Genomic DNA, 19484 nt, shown 5'->3' on the forward strand with positions numbered 1-19484 from the left:
AACAATAGCAAAAATATTTCCCCCCAATTCCGTTGGAAGATATAGATACAGCTGCTGTAACTGGAACATCAAAATGGAAATACGCTTCTAGAAATAGGCTTCTAGAAAACAACTCTGCAGACAGCCATTTACTGGAAAAGGCTCGTTTAATTAGGGCTGTTTTCGCACAATATATATATATATTTGCATAAGCAGCGATTACTAAAACTATATATAGAAAAATCCACGGCGTTAACTAGACGGCTGCCATTGCCCAGAAACCAAACACAGCCCGCCGCCTCCACAGTTTGCTAGCAAAGAAGCCGCCGGCGCTTACTCATCCTTCCAAGAATGAAAGTGGGCGGAGCTCCCCACACTTTGTGTACGTGCTCAGGAAGGTGGAGCAAAGGTTTGTCGCTGGGCATGCCGGGAATGGTAGTTTCTTCCTCCCACTTTAAGCCAGCCACCGAATAGACATAAAACTACGAATCCCAGAAATGTTCGCGCTGTTATTTGGGGCAATTTTCACGGCGCCTGGAGTTTAATCACACGTGGGAGTGGTAAAATCAGAAAGGTCGGATTGACCGAGACGTAATTCCTGGCAGTATAAACTTGCAACTAGTTCATTTGGGTTTTCATCCAGAGAAGCCCAGGGGCGGATTCCACTTATAAAAAACACTTTGCAGAGGAAAGTCCCCGTTAATTCTGATGGACGGGAGATTTTATTATTTTTTTTTAGAGCTGCTAGGGTGAAAAATAGCTTAACAATATAATCGCTTCTCTATTCGATTGCTCAATCATACAGACATAAATACCGTTGTTTCCCCGCCCTAGTATTTTTTTAAAAAATTATTATCCTTCGCAGCTTCCTATTCAATAGATTTGCTTCCAGTCTCTGGTGCTAAGAGTTTCAGATCGTTTTAGAGCCATGGGGAATGGGATGAATAAGGTAAACTGCTTATCTTTTTTTTTTTAAAAAAAAAATTCGTGCTCGCATGCGGGGGTTTAGGGGGGACCCACAGAAAAAGAACCCTTCCGAACCCCCCCCCCCTTTTCCCCCGCTGGATCCTTGCTTTGATCGGAACCAAAGGGATACGTTTGAGTAAACACTTTGAAGAACATCTTGGATAGGATGTAAAAGGACCCAACAAATCTACGGTTAGCGTTTCGCTGCAAAGCCCGGGAGTGTTCGCGTTAATATGGGACGCGTGTCCGCCTCTGCGTGAATCCACACGTGCAGCTAGATCCGACGCCCGTAATGCACTCGGAAGGGGGTTGCGCCGAGTTTCGGTGGGTTTGGCTCGCCGTTTATTCACGCCCCGTCGTAACCGGTTGCTAAAAAGTGACTCCAATGTTAGTTTTCAATGGGGCCGATTCATCCACGGAGATCGGTGGATCTTAAAAAGTTGGAAAGCACGCCTTTGAACCGCCTCTGTTAGAATAGCTTGGTTTAGAAAAAGGGGAGGGGAGGAGAAATGGTTGTCGTAAAAATAGAAGACAAAACACCCACCCACCCATTAAAGCTGCCCCGACGCGCAAGCTTTATTCGGCAGCCTCGAGATCTGCCTTTTTCAAAGTTAAAACTCGGCTCCCTCTTCCCCGTTGAGTATTGTCATTTGCATTAGAAAGCCGGAAATGCTTGAGATCGTCGAAGATCTTGCAGCTGGGTTAGTCAGCAGCTGGGCAAGGCCTCCTGGGTGCTTTAAATCGCTCCCATAACTCGGGAGCTTTTGCCAGGTGCTTTTTTCAAGAGCCAACTGGACTGTCTGGTTTTTTGTTTTTTTTTGTTCTTTGAAGAGGTTTCGCTTCTCATCCAAGAAGCTTCTTCAGCTCTGGAAGCACAATTGCAGTGATTCACTTAACAACCGTGGCAAAAAAAAGTCATAAAATGGGGGCAAACTTCACTTAACAAATGTTCCACTTAACGACAGAAATGTTGGGCTTGTGGTTGTAAGTCAAAGACTATCTGTACATCGTACTGGCATGAGAGCTGACCGTTTGTAATAGTGAAATAACTTGAAGCTGATTTTGTGAGGGTGCTTCTGCACATACAGGTAGTCCTCGATTTGTAATGTTTCATTTAATGACTATTCAAAGTGGCAACCGCATTGAAAAAAGAGACTTATGACTGTTTTTCACACTTACAACCATTGCAGCATCCCTATGGTCAGCCACCTAACCAAAATTCAGATGCTTGAGTCATATTTATGATGGTTGAAATGTCCTGGGGTTATGTGATGACATTTTGTGACCTTCTGACAAGCAAAGTCAATGGGGAAGCCAGATTAATTTAACAACCGTGATACTAATTTACCAATTGGAGTGATTCACTTAACAATTGTGACAAGAAAGGTCATAAATTGGGGTCAAAGGCCATGAGTTTAGAATGGCAGGGGTACCTGAAGGAAGTTGAAGGTGGTCCTTAAAATGCTTGAGTTATAAAACAATCAAAAATAGCATGCTGAAATTGAATCTGAATTGAATGAATAAAGTCACAATTAACAAAAACGATACATTTGAAATTCCTAACTTGGGTTTCCACAAGGTATGAAATATATCCCCAAGAGGTAATTTCCATAATTTTTAGTCAAAGTGGTTGTGATGCTGAGGTTAGTAGGAATTTTTGTGCTATATATTTGGAGGTCCCCTAGTTGGAGAAGATTGCTGTAAATCAGCCTCCCCAAATCTGGTAGCATATACCAAAGTCTTTATACCACCTCAGACAAATGGTTGTCAAATATTGAAAACCTCCAGAAATGGAGCACCAATAATTCTGGTAGGCAAGCTGTTCTATTGGTGAATTGTTTGACTGTCAGGAAATTCCTCCTCATTTCCAGGTCGATTCTCCCTCTGACAAGCTTTCACCCATTGCTTCTTGTCCTGTCTACAGGTGCTATGGAGAATTCCCTATTTCAGCCTTTCAAGTATTGGAAGATTGTTATCATGTCTCCCCTGAGCCTTCTTTTCATTAGGCTAAACATACCTAGTGCCCACGTTCATCATATGATACAGCCCCCTTTGTTGCTCTTCTCTGCACTCTTTCTAGGGCCTTAGCATCATTTCTGAATTATGGTGACCATAACTAGATGCAGTATTCCAAGGGTAATAGTCTCACCAGTGCAGTATAAAGTAGTATTATCAGAGCTGTGGTGGTGCAGTATTACAGCCTAAGTCACTGCTCACTCCAGGATTCTCACCAGGCTCAAGGTTGACTCAGCCTTCCATCCTCCCGAGGTGGGTAAAATGAGGACCCAAATTGTTGGGGGCAAGATGCTGACTCTGTAAACCGCTTAGAAAGGGCTGTAAAGCCCTGTGAAGCGGTATATAAATCTAAGTGCTATAGCTCTCAGGTCCCATCATCTTGATGCTATCCCTCTGTTGATGCAGCTTAAAATTGTGTTGGCTCTTTCGACAGCTGTTGTACACTGCTGACTCATACTTAACTGGGGACCCACCAGAATACCTAGATCCCTCTCACAGTTACTACTGTTGAGTTAGGCATCTCCTATGCATCTGGTTTTTTCTGCCTAAGTGCAGAACCTTATATTTCTCACTACTGAACTGCATTTTGTTGGATAGGGCCCAACACTTAAGTCTGTCAAGATTCCTTCTGAATCTTGAATCTCTTCCAATGTGTTGGCATTCCCCCCCAGTCCTGTGTATTAAAACAGAATTACTGCTAGGATGAGGAGAACCATCAACCTGCAGAGTTAATCTTTTGGGCCAATGCATCAATTTTTTTCTGAGAGAGGATGCGCTTCTTACCTCCCAAGAAAATAGTCTGGCGACAAACAGCATTTCTGATTTGTCTGTTTTAAGGCTTTTAAAAGCATTGGCTGCATTTGTAGGTTTCTGCAATTAAAACATGTGTTTCATGTTTCCTACAACCTTAAATGTTCAGATTGTTATATGAATCCAGATTGTTTACTTTTATGTATATTCATTGTTTATTTACTTATATGTATTATTCATTGTGTATAAGCACCATCAGTTTTTAAAATTCTATACCATGTAATCACAAATTAGCTAATTTGTAAACATAATTATCCAGTCTGGACCTTCAAGATAAGAAAACAGCTGTTTTAGATTTTTACCTGCCTCCCTACGATCAGTTTTATTGATTGATTGATTTTCTTTCCATTATGTTGTGTCCAATTTTTGGAGATTGCCTGGATCATTCCTGCAGTTTTCTTGGCAAGGTTTTTCAAAAGTGGTTTGCCACTGCCTCCTTTCTAAAGCTAAATCAGGATTAAAACTCACAGTTTCCCATTTTCTAGCCTACTGCCTTAACCACTATACCAAACTGACCCTCGTCATCGATTTTATATCAAGACGCAAAATAGAATATCATATTTAACAGTGGCCTTTGTCTTTAAAATTGGGTATGTCTCTTATATTAGAGTTTTTATTCATTTTATGAAATTCCTGATGTTTGTACAATAGAACTTGTAATAGCTAGTGATGCAGACTTATGAAGGTGAAACCCCGCACATACCATTAATTTCATGATTATCACATACAAATGGATGAAATACCAAAATAATGTAACTGATTTGGCTGTAAGGTTGGGTAGAAAATGAATTCCTCCTCCAGAATTAAATGCACAAATTTTAGAAATGAGGTTTGAGCTACATATATGCAGATGATAAGAGGGGAGAGATTTTCAAGAAATCCTCATTTGTTCTAAATTTCAACTTGCCCATGCAATTATAATTTGATTAGCCTATAAGATTTGGAGAGGAAACAGGGAATAGCTTGAATGTCTATTGTTTAGCCCTGTTTAAGCTCAGTTGTTGTGATGACTTCATTGCAAGGTGTGTGTGGGGCACAATAGGGGAAGTGGGTGTGACCATAACAAACCCCATCCACTTTGCACTTTGATACTTCCCTTTGTAATACATGGGCTGTCTTGGCACAAGAATAAAGGTTAGGTTTTAACAGTTGCCCTATTGTAGTTAGGGTCAACTTGGAATGAGAAAAGGAAGTTCCTTGCTGAGTGAGGGGGCTTGGACATATTTTTGTTCAATGACAGTAGCTAGAGCTTGGCTTGGCACCAAGACAGCATGCAAAGGTCTGATGAAAATCAGGTGCTAAACTGCAAATTTATATGCCCCTGGATCTGATTTGACCTTCATAAGTTGCCTTAGTTGGTCAACTGGATCTGTCTTTTGGTCAAAGCTGTATATGGTTTGGAGAAGAGAAATCTGCTGGTGGGATTACTTCAATTTTCAAAACTCCCTTTGTTCTTAAGCCGGAGAGGCTTACTTCCTTCCCCTTACTGACCAGGACAGCCTCCAGAGCTTGCAAACAGCTGCTGTTGCCACAATTGGTGCTTGGATCATGTGGCTATTGTTTGTTCCTGCCTTGGATCTGACCAATTGGTAATGCCACCCTAGGTAGCATGTCCGCTCTTGGAAACCTACATAGAGTGGAATGAGAGACATTTACTCACATTCTTCCCTTCACACACTCTCTTTTTGTCTCCAGGTTGTTTTTTCTTAGCCTTATTTTAGATTAGATGCTCTTTAGCATCACAGGCTCGGCTGGATTGCTTCCTGCTTATTCCAGAGGATGGTATAGCTCATCTTGCCCACTAAGATGATACAAAGTCAAAGGCAGCTTGGTGCCTTCCCTTTGGTTTACATGGGCACTCTTGGCACAAAAAACAATAGCCAGGTTTTGCACTGCAACTTCCGTAAACCAAGGAAAATGGGGCTTCCAAGCAAGCATCAGACTTGGGGCTGTTTTATGTTATGTACCAAATTGTGAAACATTACTGATTTACTGTCATTTCCCAGTTGTCCTATATACAAATATTTATTAGATATTTAAATCATGTGTCATCTCTCTCTTCAAACTAACTCATCACTCTCTTTTTTCCTCTTGCCATTCTGAGGTGGGCATCTTCTTATCTGTATTTTGCTGTCTTTAGAAGTGATTCATAGCTTCCAGCCAAAATCACCCTCTTCTATTCTCTAAATTTTCCTAGTGGCAGTGTTTACTTACAAACAGGGTTTAAATTATATTAAGTATGACAGCACATTATAAATGTTTCCCATTTCGAATGTAATGTAAAAGCAGGAAATACGTGCATACATACCACCCAAATTATTGTGCTTAAAAGACGTAAGGGTTCTTCCATACCATCATCATTTTCATTTCCTGAACCCTCATCAAAAACATTTTGAAGCTCAACTGCAATACTTGAGAATAAGGGAAAATCAGTTGTCCCACCTTGAACTGCCATGGGTCCTGCAGCAGCAAAAAATCTCACCCACATTCCTTTTGAAGAAGAAAAAAAAGAACACAACTGAGCAGTTTACAACTTCTTCATTGTTTTCATGATAGAAAACACACAAAATTCTTGTTAATGTTTTTGCTATCCATCTTGCGTGAAAGGAAGTTGCAGAGGTCTCAGGTTAGCATTTCTCTTTCAAGGTTTTAAACCCAGGAGCTGGAAAAGGGGTTAGTGTAGCAAAAATGCTCTTCAGTGGAAGGAACATCTCAAATAATCCTTTTAGTTCCACTTGCCTTATTCTCAGTGAACTTAATGTCTCAAACTTCTGAGTAAATCCAAGTTTGAAATGTGATTTCTCTACATTGCACAATTGCCCAGGATGCTTTCTCATACCCCCATGTTACATTTGCATAAAAATTACCTGGGTAGGTAGGCACACATCCAAGCAAGCATTGGCCTACAGCCACTCATGGTTTTTTTATTTTCCAAGAATTTCTGTGGCACACATTCTTTGCAAATAAAGTGATATGGGAGATTGGTACTTTATTTTGCAACATTCTACAGCAGGGGTGTCAAACTCGATTTTATTGAGGGCCTCATCAGAGTTGTGTTTGACCTCAGGAGGGGGCTGGGTGGGGCGTATCCAACTGGGTGTGTCCAGGATGGGCATGGGCAGCTCAATGTCACTTGTGTCAGGGGCACCTGTGGGGACCTGGGTGAGGCTGGGGGGGATCCACTTTTGCCAGTAGTTTGTTTTGCTAGCTCTCTATCAGCGAAAACGGAGCTCGGAGGGGCCGCACACTCTGTTTTCATTGGCAGAGGACTGCAGGAGGCTGTCTGGTTCGCGCACGGCCCTCCCGAACGGCATTTTTTCTGGCAGGGGCACCACAGGCCAGTCCTTCGCTGTTTCTGGCCCGCAGGCCTTGAGTTTCACATCCCTGTTCTACAGCTGTTTTTTTTTTTAAAGTCAGATAGGGCAGGAAACCTGACAGGGTTAAATAATGGTGGACTCCTAGTATGTTAAATCTTTATAGTTTGATTTGATTATGTGCCACCAAGTCAATGCTAACTTTTAGCAACCACCTACTGTAGATATCTTCTTCAGTATGATCAATCTCTGATTTGGCCAATCCTGGTTTGGTTTGGTAATATAGAGATATCACAAGAGATTAGAAGTTCTAGTGCAAAGTCCTATACATGACCACATTATTTGTATCCCTTCTGTTGAATTGGGACAGCCAACACCCCCACCCCACCCAGTATTTGGATGGTATTTACCAGAGGTGGTATTCATCAGGTTCTGACCAGTTCTGGAGAACTGGTAGCTGAAATTTTGAGTAGTTCGGGGAACCGGTAAATACCACTTCTGACTGGCCCTGCCCCCATCTATTCTCTGCCTCCCGAGTCCCAGCTGATCAGGAAGAAATAGGGATTTTGCAGTAACCTTCCCCTGCCATGTCACGCCATGCCCACCAAGTCATGCCCACAGAATCAGTAGTAAAATTGAATCCTCCTAGTGCTGCTGTGTAACGGGGTGAGCTCCCGTTACTTGTCCCAGCTTCTGCCAACCTAGCAGTTTCGAAAGCATGTAAAAATGCAAGTAGAAAAAATAGGGACTACCTTTGGTGGGAAGGTAACAGCATTACGTGCGCCTTTGGCGTTGAGTCATGCCGGCCAAATGACCACGGAGACGTCTTCGGACAGCGCTGGCTCTTCGACTTTGAAACGGAGATGAGCACCGCTCCCTAGAATCGGCAACGACTAGCACGTATGTGCGAGGGCAACCTTTACCTTTACCTTTATCTGGTATTTACCAGTTCTCCGAACTTCTCAAAATTTTCACTACCAGTTCTCCAGAACTGGTCAGAACCTGCTGAATACCACCTCTGGTAACAAGGTTCTTAAAAACAATCTGTGTCCCAAATATTTTAGCAGTGTTTTGTATTAAAAGTATGATGGGACCAGTCTTAGAGTTGTTTTTGTGGTAGTAGAGATGACAGCTGTGAGGGCTAAATGGCTCTCTATTATTATTCTTTGTGTGTCCAATCACACTTGGCCGATTAAGAATTCTATTCTATTCTGAAGAATTCTACTCTATTCTGAAGAATTCTACTCTATTCTATTTGTAAATAAACAGGTCATTCATTATATGCTTGTTGACCTCCTCAGAGAGAGATTTTTTTAAATAGCCGAATAGCTGACAATCCTAGGAACTATTCTGCTGGCAGTTTAGTAGCTGTTAAAAAACGACAACAAAGTAAAACCAAAGAAAATCTCCTACTGCTTTAACACAGGCATTTGCCACATGTTGCTGATTTATCACAATCTACAAGGCATAGTATTCCCGGCAAACGTTCTACCTCAGATATCCTGTATGGGGTGCATTCCTGAAATGATGAGCAAGTTTCCTGCCTCCTTCTTTCCCATTGTCAAAGGAGCCGACCTAGGAAAGCTAAATCTTGACAGTGGTTTTTGTGGAAGCTGGTAGGCTTTTTGGTATGTTGGAGAGATCTCTGCAAAGCTGAAGGTTGGGGGATTTTTTTGTCCTTGGTCTCCCTTTGAGTTCAGACCTTTCCATGTCTGCCGACATTTCAAAATCAGAAATCGGAATGTGGTAACCTCTAGGCAAGATGGGTGGTATACAAGTCCAATCAATCAATCAATCAATCAATCAATAAGTTCAATGTGCCTTGGGCACATCTTCCAATGTTATTTCGGGTGGCCTTTCTAAGCAGCATCCAGCATGCTAGATTTCCAGATGATATAAATCGGGGGTCTCCAACCGTGGCAACTTTAAGACTTTTGGACTTCAACTCCAAGACTTCCTCAGCCAGGGAATTGAAGTCCATAAGTCTTAAAGTTGCCAAGGCTGGAGACCCCTGATATAAGTAGTCCTTGAATTACAGCCATTCCTTTTAGTGACCGTTCGACGTTACAGTGGAACTGAAAAAAGTGGCTTATGTCCATTTTTCACAAGTGGCAAGTATTTATGGTGTTGCACTGTCTCAGGGTCATGTGGTCACCATTTGTAACCTTCCCAGCTGGTTTCCCGCAAGCTAAGTCAGTGAGGGAAGAGCCACATTCATTTAACAGCTTTGTTACTAACGTAAATCATGGCAGTGATTCACCTAACAACTGTGGTGAGGAAGGTTGTAAAATGGGGCAAAACTCATTTAACAAGTGTCTTGCTTAGCAATGGAATTTTTGAGCTCAGTTGTAAGGTTGTAAGTCAAGGGCTACCTGTATTTTGGAAAAATTGGAAGCTCCTTTCTTTTGACTCACATTATGGATTGCAACCTTTTGGAGTCAGTGGGCTCCTTTAAAATTTTGTGAGTGTTATGAACAATGAGGCAATTTGTCTTTTCACAAAATGATTGTTATGGTGGATAAGACCAAGAATAAAACTGGTAATGGAGCTCCCAGCTACCTCTGCTTGTTTTGTTCTAAGAATTCTTATACTGTATAGAGTCCAGAAATACTGTATACAAGCAAACCAATTTAGAAATAACATATGTCAGTTTAAAGGCAGAGCAGTTAATCTAACTGTTGAACCCTGAGCTACAAATATTCTCTTCCATTGGTATTCTTCTAACCTTCAGATGTTTTGAACTGTAGAACATCTAACAAGACACTTGTTAAGTGAGTTTTGGCCCATTTTACAACCTTTTACAATCTAGAGGGCATCGGGTTATATACCCATGTTTGGAAAATTATTTCTTTTTACTGTTCTTAAATTACAGGACATTGCAATTGAAAGGTATAAAACATGCCATTTAAGTGTAAGACAGTGTGGGAATGTGACAAGATATAGTATGTAAACCTTAACTGTGCTTGAATAGTGTTCCATTCTGTATGCAAATTGACCTGCGTCATACCATATTACCACAAAAGATTGACATTTGATATTATTTTGTTCCTCTCACAGATACTTCCTGGTTTGTTCCTTGGAAATTATAAAGGTAAGATGAGTTTTATTGGCTTTTGCAAAGTATTATGCATTGCATCACCAACACTGGGAGGGTGGGTTTACAACTCTGTCCCCTTAGAAGTTTTGCTTACTCCTCCCAAGGGACAGTGGCTCAGTTTGACTTAATTGAAAAATATATGGGTGCCCTTCTGATTGGTTTTGCAAGCAGTTTTAAATAACAAAAATTAAAATTAAAAACGATCTTGGCTTCCAGAGCTAATATTCTAAAGCAGGGCTCTCCAAACTTGGCAACTTTAAGATTTCTAGACTTCATCTTCCAGATTTCTGAAGAATTCTGGGAGTTGAAGTCCACAAGTCTTACAGTTGCCAAGTTCATAGACATCTATTCTATAGGCAAAAGTCTGATTTTGCTAAAAAGTCAGACCTTTTGCAATCTGCACACAGTACAGTGGATTTTCTTAAGAAGGAAAAATTGGACCAGGGAAATGCCATTTGCTCTCCCTTATCTAGAACACTTACTGCCCTTACTTCCTTTTCAAAATAGATCCATTATTATTTCAGCTACTCACTTCTCCTTAACTTTTTTTTCCCTAGGGGATGTTTGGCACTTCCAGGCTACACACTTAGTTCCAGAACCTGAAAAAATATAAATAAGTAGAAACCCACATTCTGTTAGCTCCTTTGAACATTGCACCATCACAAAAGTTATGTAAGAAGGAAAATAATTTCACTTTATAATTTCCATTAAACTTTAGTTTCAGAGTTAAAGGGGGACATCATATCAGTTTCATTTCTTCTGTGAATATCAGCACTGCAGCCAGAAAATGCATCTTGCCCAGCCTTGATTTCACATGCTGTCTTTCTTCAGTTTCTCCTGCCATCTCTGAGGAATGCTGTTTTTTTTTTAATGTCCTTTATGGCCAAACTCTGGACAAGATTGGTTAATTTTAAATATCATTTACTCAAGTAAAACAACTTCAAACTTTGGCTTATGAAAGTAGTTTGTTTAATTGCCCATATTTAATATTCCGCATGGTTTAGGATTTTGACAGACTCCTCATCCAGACTGAAAATAGAAGCGAAAGCTGTAGGAGAAGGTGAAGGGACCAAAACTACTTTAATTCAGTTAAGTTGTGGTTTCATAATTTGAATTGGTCCTGTATGCTTTGTTTGTCTGTTAAAAGATGACATCTAGAAGTTTTTCTTTTTTGGTTTAGCATTCTCTTTTCGATTTTGAGACAAAAAAGAAATGACAGACCCTTTATCCTACTTTGCTGAAAAATTGTTCAATGTTACATCAGAGAAATGGTGTGTTAGAGTGGCAGGCCTTTGAAGGTTAACCACATAATGAAGAGAAAAGATAGAATTGTAGGTTGTTACTTTGAAAAGCACAATTCCATGCTGTTGAAGGGTGCATCTCAGGTCGGGTGAAAGAGTGCACCACTTCTGATCATACTTAGACATTGTGTTCCTCTTTCATCAGAAACCCCCAAATGCATTACATTGTGTATGCATGACATCAGAATGATTAACATAATTGCTAAATCATGGCCTTCCCCTCTCATTAAGAATTCTGCTTAGGCCTTCGTTAGAGTATATAGACAATAGAATGGAAAATAACGTGAACGACCACTTTTCTAAAGCTAAAACATTGCATCAAATGAGAGGTAACCTGGATTTATTAACAGAGGGGAGATGAAGGTTTGTGTCTGTAAAAACAGAGAATGGATTGATGCATACAATCTCATCTGAAACTTAGTAGAATCATACTGTGAAGAAATTTGCTTGGCAATATGAGCTTAAAGTCAGAGGCACTCGGTATCACGAAACCAAGACCTGGTATCTGTTTCTCATTTTGGTTCTTTTAAATCTTTCCTTCTGTAGTTACGAAGGCCAAAATATAGCTTAACATTTTTTTTTAAAGAAGTGTTTGTGGCTATTAGCAAAAGTCAGTACTTAATGAAGTTCTCCAGTCTTGCTACTTCATTTTTTTGTATAAAATGGCCCTTGAGATACTCTGAGCCATTCCTACAGAGGTAATATATAAATAACTTAAAAGTAAAGATAAAATATTTTTGCGCCTCCCCCCCCCAATAGCCAATATATGGATAAGTTATTTGTTTTGTCAGTCCAGTATTGAATATCAGAATTAACATAATTTCTTTTTGAATATTAAAATTAGTATTCTATTTGCACATCTATATGAAATAGAAGTTTACTCTTAATGTTTAAATTAAATATACTGATGATGCTCAAGTACACATATTGAACTGGAACTGTAATTAAAGTTCTTTCTCTCCCATTGAGTGGAGCTATTATGGTCTATATATAATTCAATCCCACCATGACAGTGTAGCTTTGTGTGTGACAGTTCTCCAGTTGTGATTATTCATTCAACAACAGTTTGAAGTTACTTACCACCCATCCTCAGAGTTACAACCATTGCCCCACCCCTGCAGTCACATGATTGCAATTTGGGCTCTTGGCAGGCAGCTTGCAATTATAATGGATGCAGCATCTTGCAGTCACGTAATCATGGTTTGCGATCTTCCCAGCCAGCTTTCAACAAGCAATGTCAATTGGAGAAGCCAAATTTACTCGACATGATTCATTTAACGATATGTGATTCCCTTAACATAGAGCGGTGGTAGCACAGTGATTAGAATGGAGTATTGCAGGCTAATTCTGCTCACATTGCCAGGAGTTCGATTCCTTTGATCCTGACTGGCTCCAGGCTGATTCAGCCTTCCATCCTTCCGATGTAGGTAAAATGAGGAAACAGATTGTTGGGGGCTATGCTGACTCTGTAAACCGCTTAGAAAGGGCTGTAAAGGACTATGAAGCAGTATATAAGTGCTATTGCTATTAATAACCGTGGATAAAACATAATAAAAGTGGATCTGGTCATGTGATGACTCATTTAATGACTGCATCGCTTAATAGCCAAAATTTTAATCTCAATTGTGGTGGTAAGTCAAGAATTACCTGTGTTCCATTTTTGGATTCGATGGGTCACACCTGAGCAGACTTTTCTGTATTTTGGATGCTTCCTGAAGAGTTTTGCTTAAAGAACAAGTAGCTGTGGCTAGAAGGGCTATTGCCCAGTTCCATCCTGGTGCCGGTTGCAGCCTTTCCCAGATCAGAAAACTTTGCTTATGATCATTCATTCCTTAGTTACTTTTTCCTTGGATTCTGCAATGTGCTGCATGTAGCATCGTCCTTGAAGACTATTCTTGCTGCCCCATAATGCATCAGCTTGGACATTTATGAATACTAATGTTTTGCCAATGTAACACAGTTACTTCAAGAACTGCACTGTTTATCAGTTAGTTTCCATGCTCAATTCAAAATACTGCTCTTAAATCTCTTCCGCTTATCTTTGGGACTGTCCAGTGTGTTATATTTTTCTAGTAAGAGCTGGAAACTGTGAAAGCTCCCTCTGGTTTCCTGCCTGGAGAGAATTCTATCTGCAGGAGCCTTGGGCCTTCTCTTAACTCTCTCTATTGCATGCTTTTCTATAATGTTCCCCTGAAGACCAAGCCAGCCCCATTCTTTGTGAGTCACATTCTTTCAAAAGCAGTTAAGGCTTCGAGCAAGTCCTTGGGATCTAATCAGTGATGGGTTGCTACCAGTTCGCTCCGGATCGGGTGAACCAGTAGGGGGGAAACCGGTAGCGGCGGTGAGAGGCTCCGCCCACCCACCTGGATGCTTCTGCACATGTGCAGAAGAGTCGAGTGAGTGCCCATGAGCGAATCAGTAGCAACAGGTTTTGAAACCTGCCCCTGGATCTCATGTGTAAAATGGATCCTCCTGGGAAGAACAGTGGTGTTGAAATAGCTTGGGCTGTTCTTGAGGTTTGAAGGGAGCTGATAATCTGAGTTCTGTTTTGATTTGTGCTGTAACTGTATGATTATATTTAGCTCTCTAGGCTGCTCAGAATTGTTCATAATGAGATTGACATATAATCTAGTAAATAAATAAACAAATTCCTACAGAAGCTGTACCCATCCCAACCTCTAAAGCAATGCTTCTCAACCTCAGCTAATTTATGATGTCTGAATTCCAAGTCCCAGAATTCCCCAGCCGGGGGAATTTTGGCAGTTAGAGTCCACACATTTTAAAATTGCTGGGGTTGAGAAATAATGCCCTAAAGTATTGCAGGGGAAACTTTCCAATTTCTTTAGAATTAATGTTGATACAGTTTTCTTTTTTTTCTCCAATAGCTACACCAGGCAAGCTATTACACTGGGTCTTAATCTAGATTTACTTTCCCCTCAAGACATAAAATTCACACGATACTAATTTTGAAAATAAATGTTACTCTTTAAAAAAATAACAAAGATTAAAAAGATAAAAACAGATTATTTTGTTTCAGGGATTAACGGGGTCATCAGCCAGTTGTTTTGTGCTAGTCGTTCATAATGGGAGAAGTTTGGGATTTTCCCCTTTGCAGAAAAAAAATTCTCTGACTATGTTTAAGCAGCTTTTTCTGTTGTAGAGAGGTGTGATGGAGGGATAAGCTGTTAATGTATTTTTTCAATTAACTAAATTTTGAGCTTTATAAAACACAGAATAGTTTGCAAGTAAGTATGTGAAATTCAAAACATTTCGGGTAACCTTTAATACTGCTAGAATCCCACTACATCATGGTGGCAAACCTTATAATAAATCATGTTTTCTGATTCTATTAACTTCATAGAATCAAAAAATCAAAACACCTTCAAATTATATTTTGAATTCATCTTCCATGACCTTAATAGGCTAGCATGATACTTCCATATTTTACTTTCATAACAATCCAAAGCGGTGGGTTACACTAGAGAGAGAGACATCTCAATATTTCTTGGATGCTTACAAGAAACAAGATAAGTGCAGCTGATGATTTTATTTCCTTGTCTCCTCTTCGTTGCAGATGCTCGTGACACCGAACAACTAAAACAGAATAACATTACACACATTCTTTCAATCCATGACAGTGCTCGGCCCATGTTGGAGGTAAGAGAAGAAACTTACAAAACTTGAACCAATGTGGTTTCAGTAGAAATAAGAAGGAAAATGCTATTGGTACAATATTGACTTAGGGCTATTTCTGTAATGGGCTGCGGACAAGAGGAAGGAGGAAATGGTTAAAGAATAATTGTGTAGGTGCACGGAGAGGACCTTTTCTCCAGAACTCTGATTACCGTTTTTCCATTAATATGCTCAAATGACTCTAATGTCATAGTCACGTCATAATAAATTAGTATTGTCTAACTTCCATGTGAGGTTTAAATCCGGCATATCAAAAGTTAAAATACAGAGATGCCACTCTGCCTTTAAGAATCAATCCCTACAATTTATGTGATGTGATTCTATCAGTGTGAGGTCTCTTTCTCCAGCCTGTGGTCATTAAATGTTGCTTATATGCAAATAAGTTTATAAATCCAGTAACAGAGGATATCAAAGATACAGCAAGCTTACAACAGCCCTCATATCTTCACAGATCTAACTCCCATAAATATAGTAATACGAGTTAAAAATAGATTAACGTAGAAGATTTTTTTAAAAAAAAACTAGTAAAAGAGAAAGAAGACTTCAGCTACTACTTCCCAGAAATCAGTAACAGTTTCTGGTGGAGAGCATCACACAAGTATCTCACAGCTATTCATTGTTCTTTGTTTGAGAGCGCTATGAGGTCTGGAGTAACCTTGGGTTCTACCAATGCTGAATTTTGCCACAAGCTGGAAATAAAGTTTTTAAGTCAATGTTCTTCATTGTTCACTAGTAGCTACTAAGATGGCTGAGAATATACATTCTTTGTGCACATTTGTTTCAGACAAATGAAAATTTCACTGACTTTTCTTTAAACATCAGTGATCAAATTACATTTTGCTTACTTCTGTTTAAAACACATAAGAATTGAAATTAAAACTTAAGGACTTTTTTCATCTTAAATATATAAGATGAAATATTTATTTTCTCTTATCTCACCAGAAAAAATAAGTGTAGCTGTCCTAAATGAGGTTCATTTAGATAGTCCTTAATATTCTTAATATTAATAAAGGGACTTTTAAAAATAATTTAAAACTTCATAACCGTAGTCTTACGGGGAATATTGCTGTAATTGTCACCAGAACCTGAACCATAATTACTATTTTGCCAACACAAATTTACGGTCTGCAGATTCATAAATAATATATCATAAGCATTTAAATCTTAAATGTTTCCATGTTTTCATTAAAACTCTTCTATATGTATCTTCTATATTAGCAAGCCCATTTGAATTTTAATCCTGTTCCCCAAACTAAATATAGTTCTTCCATCTTTTTTGTCCCTAAGGTGTCAAATAAAATCAATATCTGAAAATAAGTTGTTGATAACTAGGAGAAGTCTACTGATCTCCAGGGGGAAGTCTGTTGTTGATCTTTTTGGAGAAGTGTCAATGTTTCATTGATGTGAACACTTTTTTCTGAAATGGCTTTGAGTCTTTGGCTTTCTAGTTACTTTGGTACAATATTCCAGTGATATCATATGACCTTTATAGCAATTTCAATGTAATTTAAACTGCAGAGATTAATTTAATTTTTAAAAGCAAATACACCCTGAAGAGTATGATTCAGCAATTGTTTCACTAATGTCAAGATCAAACAAACTTTGTAATATATTCAGAGCAGTAACGTACTGCATAATTTTCAACCCTCCATGGTGTGTGTGTGTTCATGTGTGTAACAATCTGTTTTCTTCATATAGTAGGATCCTCATCTTCAGTGGTGAAGTAACGGTACATTGGCTTCACTTATTGCTGGAATTTTTGAATATTTTCAATAATGCAATGAGTCAAGAGGCTCAAGTTCTACTCTTTAAAGCAACTGTGAAAGGACAAAGGAACAAAATTACTCTTCCCGCACCTGCCCTATTTGGTCCTGTAGTTGCGCTGGCCAGAACTCTTGGTAACCTCTTGTTGTTTTAGTTTTGAGAAAACCATGAGAAACCAACTGCTTCCTACTTGGGCCGTTTCTGACAAAATGTCCCTCATGAAAGAAGAGTATCCATTCCTCATCTGTTGATGTGGCATGTCAAAATAACATATGGGGGCTTTTTGGGCTAACCTGAAAGAACTTTGCCAGGTGTTTGAGGCTTCGTATTTGCATCTGGCTTCACAATTAGGTACCCTGAAGTTTTGTTTTTGGCTGTTAAAAATATTTCTTGGAAGTCATCGTTGAAAAAATTTACATAAATTTTAATACCGAGAAGTGCAACGCCAAAAATAATGTAATGCTTATTCCTCCCTCTCTCCCCTTCCTCCCCCCCGCTTTTTTATTTTGGTCTAGAAAATTGTGCTGTGGTTCAGACAGTTTAAAAGATTGCTTTATTACTTTTTAAATTTAAAAAAAACAAGTAGTGGTTCGTTGATGTGTAAATGGATAGAGAACTGAAATGTAAAGTTATTGTTGTATCTTAAGAGAATTTGCAAAACGGACATCCAAGTTCCTATAAATTGGTTGTGTCATTCAAAAGAATGTATTTTCCAATTCTAAATCACGATCATAGAAAATGTCTTTAACAGAATTTGCTTAAAATTCGATAGCCACATTTTCAGCATGTGGATTATTAATTTTATGTAATCAAGTAATACACTTTGTCAACTAAAAACAATTCTTATGAAATGAAGTATTCAAGGTTTTTAATGTGACTTGTTTGCATCTGTGCATCTGTGATTGTTTGAAACTAAAAGATTTCCTATTTACTTCATTTTTTTTAACAGATTAGGCACAGCAATTTCTAGGCATTCTTTGAACCGTATAAAACATGAATGAATGTCATGATCTCATATTTTTGACATTTAGATTTTCCTTTCTCAAGTCCTTCTTTTAAAAATAACAACTGTACCGTTTATCCATTCCGTTAAGTAGAATTTACACTCAGGTTGCAACTAAAAACTAAGAAGAGATTTAAAACAAAACAGATAAAAACAAGATTAACTGTAGAAAAGAATGGTGATTATGTTGTAGCCAAAATGGAATTGCATCTTCCATAGCCTTAACAAAGCAAAATAAAATGTTTTTTTAAATGTTTAACAAAATATACATATTCATTTTAATAAGTAACTTCTTTTACATCTATAATTTGTGATTAAAAATCCGGTAAATATAATTCATGTGAACTATAAATTACCTATCTTAAAATATTGTCATTGTTGTATTCTAAATAATGTGTATATTTCAATATATGTGTAATCTGAAACTCTTGAACATAATAATTAAACATATTAGTTCCAATACAGAAGTTTTGAGTCTTGAGAAAATTTTCCTCAAACAGTTCACCAAGGTCTATTGATGTGGTACCATTTTGTAGGCAGTGAGTACAAATGTTAGAAATTTGGCTGAATTGACTGCCAAAGTTGAAAGAAGCGAATCTTGAAATCAGAAGACTTGCGCTAGTTTTGTTAACTCTCCCTTTGTATCGGTTTAACTGTTTTCTTGACTTTCAGGGCCTAAGAGAAATAAAAGGTTTATGCTTGTGGTTAACTTTTCTCTGATGAAATAGAAAACTGAGAGGAAAATGAATTTATTGGCTTCCCATTCTGTCAAGCATACTCAGATGCATTGGAATTTGGAAGAATGTATCTAGAATCTGGCTTTTGCCAGAAACTGCATTTAGTTACATGTTGTTTTCTATGCTCTGGATATTATTCCAACATCATGATGTAACAGATTTTCTGGTGTGCTTGTTTGTAGGATGTGCTCCATTGCCATTTCACGAAATTCCTACTCACAGGTGCTGCCTGAAGAGAATGAGTGTGAAACTACTTTTGCTTGATGATTTTGCATGCATACAGGGCTGTGTTTGCTGCCACTTTTCAGAGTATCTACACTATTATTTATTAACCATATTCTGATTTCTGATGGTTAGTCAAACTCCTTTGTAGTCTACTTTCCATCCATTTCTGGACACATCAACATGCTGCAAAGATGCTATTGAATCGGTGGTACCAGGCAGAATAGTATCTTCTGACAAAAAAATATTGCATGAGTAGCAGAACAGCATGGAGACAATAAGTATATAAATTTCAAATGCATGTGTTTCTAGTTAACACAAATGATTTGATATGGGATTACTCTAACTTAGAATTGGGACAGGGAGAGAAATACATTTTAAAATTCATTTTATGTACCAGCTAACCTTGATTCATCCTGCAATTAAATTGTTTTTGCTGGGGAGTCAAAACAAAGAAAAAAATTAGAGAGAGGAACTTTGCAGGTTTTGGAACTGTCATGTGTTTGTTTGTTAGATTTCTTCCAGAAATTCAAAGCATAGCATTCTTATCTCCCATTTTTCCAACAACAATCTTCTGGGCTA

General features: G+C 38.7%; 1 protein-coding gene across 1 annotated transcript in view; it reads left to right on the forward strand.

Annotated features, from left to right (window-relative positions):
- The first annotated feature begins 651 nt into the window (after positions 1–651).
- DUSP22 (dual specificity phosphatase 22) overlaps positions 652–19484 on the forward strand; it is a 40155-nt gene continuing 21322 nt past the window's right edge. Inside the window, exons 1-3 of the mRNA XM_058175033.1 lie at positions 652–928; positions 10143–10176; positions 15058–15140. Of these exons, the coding sequence (XP_058031016.1) occupies positions 908–928; positions 10143–10176; positions 15058–15140 (138 nt within the window). The 5' untranslated portion in view covers positions 652–907. The remainder of the gene's footprint in view (positions 929–10142; positions 10177–15057; positions 15141–19484) is intronic.

The sequence above is a fragment of the Ahaetulla prasina genome, chromosome 3 (genome assembly GCF_028640845.1).
Source record: "Ahaetulla prasina isolate Xishuangbanna chromosome 3, ASM2864084v1, whole genome shotgun sequence".
NCBI classification, from domain to species: domain Eukaryota; kingdom Metazoa; phylum Chordata; class Lepidosauria; order Squamata; family Colubridae; genus Ahaetulla; species Ahaetulla prasina.